The sequence below is a fragment of the Coffea arabica genome, chromosome 11c (genome assembly GCF_036785885.1).
Source record: "Coffea arabica cultivar ET-39 chromosome 11c, Coffea Arabica ET-39 HiFi, whole genome shotgun sequence".
In the NCBI taxonomy this organism is placed as follows: Eukaryota; Viridiplantae; Streptophyta; class Magnoliopsida; order Gentianales; family Rubiaceae; genus Coffea; species Coffea arabica.
In genome coordinates, this window is record NC_092330.1 from 8,283,962 (window position 1) to 8,296,625 (window position 12,664).

Genomic DNA, 12,664 nt, shown 5'->3' on the forward strand with positions numbered 1-12,664 from the left:
ATAATGATTTTCCAAATAAGGTTATCAACTTGGTCCATTCTCTTTTTGATATTAACTTTCAATTTCATGATGGATGGATGATGCATCAGAGGGAAGAGCGGAAGATTGTTGGAAGATCATTAGCTTGATAGGTTAAGGAACAAAAAGAATTATAGTTCTTCATTTCCCTTATCAATTAGATCTTCATCTGTTTTGAAGTATGGACTGCATTTCCTTTTCTTCCTTTTCCAATCAAATTTCATACTTACAAGGGATTAGAAAAAGCGTGAGAGAATGCAAAATAAGAAGGTGCTATTATTCATAATCCTCCTGTTTGATGGAAGAAAACACTGTACAACATTAATCTGTTTTCTACGTTACAAAAATTGTGCCTTGCTATCAACTACTACTATTTTCTAATTTTGCATACCAGTGCTCCTAAGTCATGTTTTAACTCAAGCAAGAGGTCACATCAATGAACTTGTCTTCTCTGCAAGGGATTGTCAAACCCCCCATTGGATGATCAAAGCCAAATTCTTCCTCAGCTTGACTCAACAATTCTTGGAATGCAGGCTGATTCAGGTAAGAAATGGGAACCACAAATCGTTTCTTTTCACTTTCTCCAACATACACCGCAAAGTAGCCCTTCAAAACATCCTTTGAAGACCGTCTTAGGATTTGCTTAGCTTGAATAATACGAGGCAGGCGGATGGCCATTACTCTGCTGAATGGTTTGTTGTATAGGTTGAACGAAAAAAAGGTAGGAAGACTTGCGGGACAAAGTAGAAAAAGCTTAAATCAGTATTTGTGATAGCTTATGTTGATCAGACAAGTTAGAAGGGTATATATAGAAGAATCACGAATATGTTATCTTAATGCTATATATGTGGTAATGACCAAAGAGGCATTTTGATGGATATTATTGACAATAGCTGATGAGGTATCACATGGTTATGTCTTCAACTCATGACCAAGAATTTAGAACCATGTGCTGATTGAAATCTATCAGGGCCTACCACTTCCTTCAACAAGAAACAGTGAGGACTACAGAAATTAAGAAATCAAGATTGGGGAGAAGCGTTCAATGATTGCATACCAGATATTGTAGCTACAAAGCTTTTTCAATGGTTAAATCCAGCTTTTCATCTCAAAATAATTTACAAGTTTGGCAAACAATGAAGGGTGAAAATCACTGCCTAATGGAATGCGAGCTTATTCAGTATTCCTCATACAGTTGATTTATGTAAGTTTTACTATTGTTGCATATCGAGCAACCAATCTACTGGCCTACTGAATACTTGAACCTCCAAGATCTTCATTTTTTTTTTTTTTTTTTTGAGTAAGTCCAAGATTATTTTAATCACAAGTTGAACTTAAATCTAAGCCATGTAGCTAATGCCTTTCAGCTTTAGGATTTCTTTCAGACATAGCCCTGAGTAAATGAGAATGTGGTATCACACATGAACTATGGAAAATGCTCCAGTAATAAACATCCCCTTAATTTGACGAGGCAGTGTAGTCTCCTATTCTCGCTCCAACTTTCCATTTTTCAGGTTCTGCTAACAAATTTGATATTCTAAAAGTCATAATTTAATGTTCAGTAATTGGAGAAAGTCATATAACTACAAACTTTTGATAAAAATTTATTCAGTGCGTGGAATTGTTAGAGCACCCATAGAGTGGCTGAATCCAAACTCTTCTTCAGCCCGGTGTAGTAAACAGTAAACAGTGAAATGAAGGATGGTTAAGGTAGTATAATGGTATCACATATCTCTTCCTATTGGCTTCCCCCACATAAACAGCAAAGGCGCCTTTTGGTACATCTGTACATCCTGGATTTGAAAGAACTCGATTCATAATCTGCTTAGAATGAAAAATTTGTGGTATTTGAATACCCATTATTCTTGGTTAAAGCTCACTGCGACTGAAACTTGCACTTCATAGACAAAGTTTTTGTTTTGTTGGATTGGCTTGAATGGGAGCAGATATGAACAGTACAGGGATTAGCGGAGAAGATGGTGAAGGATCTTTTGATATGTGAGGGCAGTAAAAGACATTTGACATAGTGGTCCATCTATGAAAATGATATGTTTTAGTATGATGTGGCTGTTCCTCCCTGAGAAAACCATCAGACCTAGGTCATGGACCATGGTAATGAATCTGTGACAACATACCAAGTTCAATTAATAAGTGGCACCCTTAGGTGTATTTATCAGATTTGGATTGATAACCTATATGTCATGAGCTGTTTGCCTCAACTTCTCCAGTGTTCATTTTATGTTGTTAGATTGCAGTCACCAAGTGGCCACTAAGATCACAAACTTTGGAGTTGGTTACAACTGCTGAAAGGCAAAGGAGGTTCGACACATGAAGATGTTCTGGTGATGTAAACTAGCAAGTTTTCTGGGCATCAAATGGTTCTACAGAGACAAGCAATGAATGTTATGTTGGTTGGTGGTTCTAAACTCTCTCTCCATGACAAGTTGGGTATTGTAGTTCTATTGATGTATACAAGTGGGATAACAAGCATCACATATTTCGGCAGGGACATGCAAGGCATATAGTGTTGTTTGATGGTTATAGATATTAAGCCAAATTGCTTAACTAGAAGTCAAGTAATAGTGCTTTCTTAACATCATCGTGTATGCACCATGTTCAGCAAATACAAGTTAGGCATATCATGTTTGTTGATGGTTCTATTACATCTTAAGCCAGTTGCTTACACAAGTTGGGTATCAGTGTATTCTTGACATAAACTAGTAATACAATGAGCATCACACAGCTCTGCAGAGACAGGCTATGCAAATCATGTCGGTTGATGGTTCTACATATTAAGCCAAATTGCTTATATAACAATTAATAAATTGGGTATTGGTGTACTCTACTCGTCAATATATCAGTCTGGATTATGATTAGAACATGAATGCAAATTTGCAAATGACCAAGCATGTCTTTTCAAAGAATGAACTAAAAAGCCTCACTATGTCCATACCAGATCAAGATTGATAATGGCTCCTTTCTGTTAAATGCAACTTAAGGCTAAGAATCAGAATCAGGAATTAGAAAAAAAAAAAAAAAAAAAGGAAAGATAAAATGAGGCAGTGCCAGACATATGTCCCGCCCAAGTAACTGAATAACATCTATAAAACATTTCAAGAGAACAAAACAGAAAGAAAGGAAAAGTCAGATGAATTTCAAGAACTGAAAGAGCAAGTATGAACAAGAAGGAAGTGTGGAACAGTGGATCGCTGACATTCCTCCCTTCCATAATGTGGCGGCAGGTCCAGCCACAGCATTCCGTACAAAATGTTGAAGTTAATTCATTCAGGGATTTGTCCACCAACTTTTTACGAGCTGTTCTTCTATTATACAATCTGAAATTACATCACCATGACTGTGGTAAAAAAGAAAACAAAGTTGAAAGTTTCCCGTAGTCCTCTCAACCAGATATTCGTGCCTGTGTAGCAACCATGAAGCTGCAGTTTCAGCAAGAGATTTATGTCATATGCTGCGGATAATTCTGAGTGAGCGTGAAGCCAACAATAATTTATTATAGGCATAATCTTTGCTAGGTGAATGCCATCAAACAATTTGTCATTCATCAAGAGGTTCAGTAAATTATATTCTGTTTCTTCCCACCGTAGGCCAAGGTTCACTTTGCCAATGAAGGATATCAGAATTCTTGACTGCTTAAGTTATGAGAGAAGAGAAGAGAAGAGAAGGGATTGTTGTGTTATTTAGGAGTTTTGAGAATTAGTGGAATGATTTTGGATATAAAAGTCATTAAATATTTGTTCAAGACATTTTTAAGGATAAAATAGGTATTTTAAAAAGCTTTCATAAGCTTCCTCCAACTTTCTCTCTATTTCTCTCCAATTTGGGAGGAAAACTTTTACTTACTATTTATCCTCTTAAATCCTTCCATTTCTCTTCTTTTCTTTCCTAATAAAAACTAACAAACAAAGGAAATGTTCACTTTCTCTTCTTGACCCTTCTTTTCTCTCCAAATCATCCACTCCCAAACGAACCTAAGAGTTGCGACACCATGCCTTCCCAATTACTTGTGTAGAATGAAAGGGTTTTAGAAATCTTCAGCACTTAAAGCACTTACCGGAAAAATTTTTTTTTTTTTTTTTGGGAATTCTTGTAACGACAAATAATTGAAAAGAATAAGCATCAAATAATCATAATGTTCTGCCTTTATGAAAGAAAAGCAACTGTACAAAAGCAATCTGCATGCTCTAAATTACAAAATTGTGCTCTGATATCTTAATTAACTAGTAGTATTGTCTAATAATGTGCACCAGCTCGGCAAACTCATATTTCTACCCAAGCGAGAAGGGAGATCAATGAACATGTCTTCTCTGCAGGGGATTGTCAAACCGCCCCATTGGATGATCAAAACCAAATTCTCCCTCAGCTTGGCTTGGCAAATCTTGGAACGCAGGCTCATTCAAGTAAGCAATGGGTATCACGAATCGCTTCCTTTCACTTTCTCCAACATATTGCTAAGTAGCCTTTTGGAACATCTACAGAACCTGAAATAGCAGCATTGGATGTTGATTTAGAGAGCCTAAGAACTTGCTTAGCTTGAATAATATGAGGTAGACGGATAGCCATTGTTCTACAGGATGCTTTCTTGTAATTAAATCAAACAAAGATAGAAAGATTTCTTTAATGCTTATGAAGATGTGTGTTAACTTAATCAAACAAGTGTATATATAGAACAGACGACCAGTACTATTATGTGGTAAAGAGGCTTTTCCTTGGACATCAAAGACAGAAGCTAATGAACCATCACCATTATCACATGGTTTTGCCTCTCAACTAATGATCAAGAATTTAGAACCACGTATCCTTTTGAAGTGTACCATGGCCTACAACTTTCTTGAACATGGAGCAAGGGGGACCCCCTTTTGGACTTAATCTATCAAAGCTCAGGCAATGATTGCACACCAGAATTTATTAGCTAACGAACTTTTTTGCCTGCTAAATCCTACTTTCATCTCAAGGTAATTTACAAATTTGGCAAACTTTGAAGGATGAAAATAAGTACCTAATGGAATTTTGGCTTATTCATTATTTCTCCTACAGTTAAATTTTTAAGTTTGGTGTCATTGAATAGGATGCAACGAATCTCCCTACTGAAAACTTCCCGTTTGCAAAATCATTTTGTACAAAAAGAGAAGAAGTAATTAAGCCAAGGCATATAATGAGGATCACATATTTCAGCAGCAACAAGCAAGGCATATAAAGTCAGTTGATTGTTCTAGATATTAAGCCAAATTCCTTAGCTAGAAGTAATTAATTGTACATTCTTAGCATTATCTTGTATGATCGAAGTTCAGCAAATACAAGCAAGGCATATGATGTTTGTCGATGGTTCCACATACTAAACCAATTGTTTACACAAGTTGGTAATGAATTTAAACCCTGTAATGTCTTGTCTATCTGTTTGATACAATTTCAACTTCTAATTCCCCTTTGGTATGTAATGATTTAGCAAGGTATATCGATTGCATTCTGTGCGACAACATTAAACTTAAATTAACTGTAGGACAAATAGTGAACAAGCCCACATTAGGTACTAACTTTCGTCCTTCAGTGTTTGCCAAATTTGTAAATCCATATGAGATTACATTAAAATTTAGCTGGTAAAAAGTTTCTGGTCTAATAATTTCAGGTGTGAAATCATTGAATCTCTTAGTCTTGATACCTTAAGTTCAAAATGGTATGTCGACAACATTAAACTTAAATTAACTGTAGGACAAATAGTGAACAAGCCCACATTAGGTACTAACTTTCGTCCTTCAGTGTTTGCCAAATTTGTAAATCCATTTGAGATTACATTAAAATTTAGCTGGTAAAAAGGTTCTCTGGTCTAATAATTTCAGGTGTGAAATCATTGAATCTCTTAGTCTTGATACCTTAAGTTCAAAATGGGTCCTCCTTGCTATATGTTCAACAAAGTTGTACGCCCTGCTACACTTCAAAAGGATAAATGGTTCTATATTCTTGATCATTGGTTGAGAGGCAAAACCATGTGATAATGTCAATGGCTCAATCTCATCACTCCAGTCTTTGATATCCAAAGAAAAGCCTCTTTACCACATAAACAAAATGGTCATTCTCCTATATATATGCTCATATATTAGCTCTTCAGAAACATTTTACAAAAGCTTTCCTTTTCCTTTAAATCCTTTTATTTTTCTTCATCTGGTTAAATACAGGGAAGCATCCTGTAAAACAATGGCTATCCGTCTTCCTCGTATTATTCAAGCTGAGCAAATTCTTAGGTGCTCTGTATTGACATTTAATGCTGCCATTTCAGCTTCTGTAGATGTTCCAAGCGGCTATTTAGCGGTTTATGTTGGAGAAAGTGAAGAGAAGCAATTTATAATTCACGTTGCTTACCTGAATGAGCCTGCATTCCAAGAGTTACTAACATGGTTCGAAATATTGACCGATTCCAATATGAATCGGTCGAGTCGTAACTGGACCAAAGGGACTGGTACGATATTGATTCCCAAATTGCAGATATTACTATATCTAAGGCGACTCGCTCTAACTTGGTTGATTTGAATCCGTGATGCTTGGTATTGACTGATATATCCGAGTCGACTCAGATATTTTTTTCAGATTGTGTCTTTTTTGATATTTTCTAATTTTAGTAATTTTTTTAGATTTTTGATTTTTTGAAAAATCTTATGTGATATAATGTGCGTATCACCTGATATTCAATCGATATACTGCAACAGATGTAAAACAATCGAGACCACGACACAGCTACGACCCACAATGGCGAACCACGGTTACTAAGCCAAGATGAGGAAGAATTTGGTTGTGATCATCCAATGGGTGGTTTGACAATCCCCTGCAGAGAAGACATATTCATCAACCTCACTTCTCGCTTGGGCAGAAGTTTGAGTTAGCTGAGCTGGCACGCATTAATAGACAATACTTGTAATTAGTTGGTATAAGAAAGCACAAATTTTGTAATGTAGAGCAAGCAGATTGATTTTGTACAGTTGCCTTTAAATGAGAGCAGTGAAACTATTTAATCAAAAGCACCATTTCAACAGAATCTGACTTTCTAAACATGGGGCTTCTGCCCCCACTGTACGAGTCTTTCTTTGATATACTGCAAAAATTCTATCCAATTTCCATGAGTATAGCAAAATTCTAACTTTAGTCTACTGCTTCCCTGTAGCTGGTAAGGTCACAGCCAATCTGCATGTTGATTGTAACGATGATGGTGTCTATTACGTCGAAGCTTGAGTAAAGACTAAACTCTGATTTCATAGGACACCCCAAACACAAATTGACACATGGATTGCTTCCAATTCATCCAAGTTCTGTAGAATTAATAACCCGTAATTATGTAGCAATGGTACAAGTAAACAATTTTTACTGTGGTGGCATTGCAATTGGCATATATTCTACCCACAGGGTCATGGATGGATGGCCAGTTAGTAGTAACATTTGAGAATGCGTGGGGAGCAACAACTCGTGGATCATCTGAAGAAACATACGCAAGTTTTATCGCATCCTCAATTTTTCATCCATGTTCTGGATTGCCTAAAGATGCTTCACTTTTGATGCCTCCTCAAATCTGAGCAGTCCAAATCTGTAACAAGGAGATCTGTGTTTCATGCATTTGATGCCTTAGCTGCTCTAAAAAATAAAGCTATGACTGCTGCAATCTGCATCCAATGTCACCAATGCTACTCATGTTAGAGCTGTAATGGGACTTATATGGCATTGCATAATAGCCACATCTCAAGCTAAGATTCGGATCTTGAGTTGCTCTCGATGGTTAGGCTTGTCATGAGTGGGATTGATAAATTGAAGAACGGTTTTCTTGAAGATGTGAAGACTGAAGACGAGTCCCCGGACAATGTAATAAAGCATTTGAAAGAATTCGAAGAAGTGCTTATTACTAGTAATAACAAGCACGTGAATATTTTTCCAAAATATAAAACCTTTTAATGTATTAAATTTTTGTGCAAAACTTTGATTATTGGCATAGTATAAACAAAAAAAAAATTATATAATGAACAAAATTAATCGATTGGTAATTGTACGAAATATTTATTGTGTATAAAGTAATTAAAAGTTTATTGTGCATTCTATAGTTATAAAAACTCTGAAGATGGAAGATTATCATATTTAAACTAAGTTGGCATAATATTGATTATGAAACCACATATTAAACAAAATTAAGCGCTTCCTAGTTATAGAAAACGTTTATTATGTACAAAACAATTAAAAGTTTATTGAACTCTGAAGATGGAAGATTATCGTATCTAAATTAAGTTGTTGTATATTTTACTTCGACTGTAACAGTAGGAAGAGAAAAATTTCTTTGTTATATCAAACCAGTGTCATAAACATTATGATTTGGATACATTAAATTTTTATCAATTTCAATATCTGTAAACCTTTTATGCTATAGTTTTTATAATTTTTTATATTTTTCAGAAGTTTTCTTAGTCAATATGACATAATAGTGAATTTCATCATCAATTTAACCTTTATTTTCTCAATAACTATTTATAGACTTTGGTTTTCTTATTAATCGTGATTTTCTTCTAAACCAATATGTATATAAAATATAGTTAGCTTTAATTATCATGCATAAGAATATAATAATTGGAGATAAATTTAACATATACAATAATTGCCGATGAAGAAAATAATTGGTGAATATAGTTGTAAATGGGTATTTTTAATTTTAATTACTAACATTTTTTAGATGTAACTTCTGAAAACTTTTCATTTTTGTTATTATTGTCATGATTGAAATGCAATAACTCTAATTAAAAAACATAAGGGTAATTTAGGTATACTAAAACTAAGTTCAAAATATGTACTCATATACATACACACATATATATACATATACATATACTTAAATTTATGTATGTATGTATGTGTGTGTGCATGTACATATATGTACACACACAAACACACACACACATATATATATGTATATGCATACATACATCACACACACATATATATATGTATGTATGTCAGTATATATGTATGCATGCATGCACACACACACACACACATATATATACACACATACATATATATATGTATATATGTATGCATGCATGCACATATATATATACATACATACACATATATATACACACACATACATGTATATATATACACACATATATATGTATACATATGTGTGTATGTAAAGCTTTAATCAGAAGTGAGATATATGTATGTATGTTTGTCAATATGTATGTATGTATGCATATATATATATACATACACACACACATATATTGTGATGCCCCCACTTCTTCCAAAGGTGAACCCGAGGGTATCGGCGGGACGCCTGCCTAACTCGCGTCGGGACTCAATACTTAAAAGAAGAAAATAGATTGCACGCTAAAAGAAAGTTCTAATTACTCCATTACAGTTGCAAAAGTTGCATAAACTAATACATCAAGTCATACATACCACGAGTACCAGAAAGTAAACCCTAGAAAAGCTGATAACTATAACCACCACGACAAATATATACATCTTACTAGCCAACTTATAACAAGTACAAATTCAACTATTCTATCGCCAAAAGTTTAAACACCTTCCCGAGCGATCCCCACGTCGGCCCCTGCTAAGGAAAACAAATGGAATGGGGTAAGTTTTATGCTTAGTAAGTAATTAGGGGGTAAAATATAAAAACACATTCAATTAACATATAAATCCAAATATTGCATATCAATACAGAAATGTAATATCACAATGGTAGGATACGGGTGGTTCCAAAGCCAGTTCAATTTCTCGAGTTTGAACGCCTGTTGACACTCCGTCAACCAAAATACTCATGGTCCGTAGACTCCACTTAACTTTCTCCGGTCACCTTATCAACCCTCGTTGGCCAGTCAGCAGCACACAACAGCTTGAGCGAAACAAAATTACTTAACTTTCGTCAAAACTTTAACAAAGAACTAAATCCCAAGGATTGCATGGAACTATCTTCGACCAAGCCCCGACTGGCTTGAATAGTTCGTCTACCCTTGGAACCGGACTGGAACCAAGCCCTAAGATATCCAATCTCTCAATAGATGGTATCCCTCAACAAAGTACACAACAAAGTACTTACTCCAACAACACACAGTAAAAGGGGTTAAATTCAAGTCATGTAATCACTCCCATCAGCACACAGCAAAAGGGTGATACTCAACATAAGGCATGTATTCTCACATATGAAATCAAAACAAAGGATGGGCTTAGGTCGAGTGAGATAAAGTATACCCTCGCCTAAGTACCCATTCAACATATACAAAGCAGTTTAACAATTTCACATCAATAACAACCCAATTACTCACTCAAAATAGTTAGCACGCAAATCAACGTACTTTATACGGGTCCACTGACTCCATCCGGTTCGTCACTGTCTGTGATAGAAGATTATACTCAACTATTAGTCAATCGACCATCATAAATGGAAATAAGGACTAAAACGATCATAGCGGCAAAAACAACAAAGAAATGTATGCGCGCGTGCGCGGAAATGAAAAGGTACAAAAACGGGTTACATGATTTGACCATAACTAGAGCTGTGATTATCGGATCAAAATGTACTAGATATCGTCTTAAAATTTAGACAAAAGGTTACAATTTTCATGAAAGCTACTTGACCGAGTTTTCAGTGGATCTAGGTCAAATTCGTAGAATACAGTACTAGAACTCTAAAGGCCAGTTTAATTCCTCTAGCAAAAATTTGGCGGCATGCCCATTGTGTTTACCTATTTTCCAGCCATTTATGGCTTCAATACTTTCCTCAAATCAGTCCCAAAGTCACACATATGCAATGGTATTGCAATAGCCCTTCAACTATGCTCAAAATACTCCAATTACAATGCAAGTACTAACATGATAATCGGAAATCAAGTTCAAAGACAAATAGGCGAATGGCAGCTTTGATGTCTCTTAGCGTAACGAGCACAACTGAAGCTACTTTTATCAGATTGGGGTCAAATTTATACCATGTCGAAGCTAAGACAAAGGCCTACAACTTTGATGAAGACCACTCAGTCCAGTTTGTAGTGTATCTAGGTCAAAATCTCCAATGGCAGAACCAGAATCTCACATTCGGGCTTGTTAACCACGTTATGCGTAAACAACAATAACTTAGGCTACCGAAGTTCAATAGAGGCGATTCCAGGGGAGTGGGAAAGCTAAGACACGGTACTACAACTTTCATGTTTTGGCCAAATGCTAAATCAGTACACATCAGGGTGAACAGATGTGGTTAGATTGGTGAAATGTCAAAACTGTCCCTAAAGTTCTTCCTATGGCAGTCAGGGGTATTTTGGTCTTTTTACATGCTGCGTTGCTCGGATTGAGCTAAAATTTTGTAGAAAACTAAAAAACATCATTTTATACAACTTTCATGTTTTGTACTAAGCCTAATTCGGCTTCTAACATCATGAACTGGAACCGGGCAGAACTGAAGCTACAATTTCCAGAAATCTGGAATTTTGTTATATTCAAGCTATAATTCACATTTTTACCTTAAACTACCACTACTTTCTCCTTTACAAGATTATATACCATATATATACATCATATAACACCTAACCCACAAGAAATATAAGTGAATAAATCAAAACCCTAACTCAATATTCCTCCCTCCAATCATCAAAACCATTTGAAACAAGCATTCCAAGCACAACTCTAACATTAATAACCAACTTAATCATGATTAATGGAGAAAGAAAGAGTGATCAGCCATTATACCTCAAGACAAGACCTTGCAAGAGTGATCCTCCACTACTCATTGAAATTTTTAGTTCCTTAAGCTTCCCAAGCTTCCAAACTAATGATTAATCAGTTTATTTTTTCTTGTTTGCACTCAAAAGGTTGGATTCAAGGTTAAAAATTGAAAAACTCTCCTCACTCTCTTCCCTCTCCTTGCTCTCGGCCAAACCAGAAAAAAAATGAGGAAAAATGAAGCAAAATGGATGATAAGAAGGTAGGACATTGGCTTGGTCAAGGAACCATAGGTGGCCAACACTTGTCACCACCAAAACCAACTAAAATTTTGTTTTCTTTTCCTTGCATTTTGGGTCAATAATTTCGGCTATAAGGGCTGAGGATGAGGGAGATATTTTGCAACAATATCAAGGATATGTGGTGATAGGGAAGTGGTAGTCAAGTGGTGTGTTCAATCCGTAGTGATCGATACCCGTCGGTTTGAGCCGATTTTTCCTTAAATCGCGTATACTAGGGTTTTAACTTATAATTCACTCACTTATTATTACGAATTCTCATCACACATTATTTCTCATCTAAAACTCACTCTAAATCATCAAATTTAGTACACACTCCGTACCAGTTAATCACACTACGAAAAGACGTGAAAATCCTAATTCGCGCTAACTTAAAAACGGAAAGGGAAAACCTTTACTTTCATATTCATTTGCACTTATTATGGGGTGATTGGGTGGTAGGGCTATTATAAAATCATAAGTTCCAAATAAAAGAGGATTTTTAAGAAAAACGTGAGGGATTTTACAATTCCAGTGAGTAAAATTAGGGTTTCAATTAAAATATGAGAGATTTAAGAAAACCGATTAGTCACAAGTAAACTAGGGTTTTTAATTAAAATTTTAGGGTTTCTAGTCTTTTAAAACAAAATAAGATTTTAAAC

General features: G+C 35.4%; 1 protein-coding gene and 1 pseudogene across 1 annotated transcript; both read right to left on the reverse strand.

The window, feature by feature from the left end:
* Positions 1 to 274: 274 nt before the first annotated feature.
* On the reverse strand, positions 275 to 799 carry LOC113716358 (auxin-induced protein 15A-like). Its single transcript, XM_027240655.2, has one exon. It carries the CDS (start codon positions 694 to 696, stop codon positions 430 to 432), a length of 267 nt encoding a protein of 88 aa, XP_027096456.2. The 5' UTR covers positions 697 to 799; the 3' UTR covers positions 275 to 429.
* Positions 800 to 4,143: 3,344 nt separating this feature from the next.
* LOC113716424 (auxin-responsive protein SAUR22-like) lies at positions 4,144 to 4,648 on the reverse strand (annotated as a pseudogene).
* Positions 4,649 to 12,664: the final 8,016 nt, after the last annotated feature.

Bases quoted from the DNA above. Each gene is read 5' to 3' on its own strand.
- LOC113716358 (XM_027240655.2), bottom strand. From the start codon at position 696: ATGGCCATCCGCCTGCCTCGTATTATTCAAGCTAAGCAAATCCTAAGA.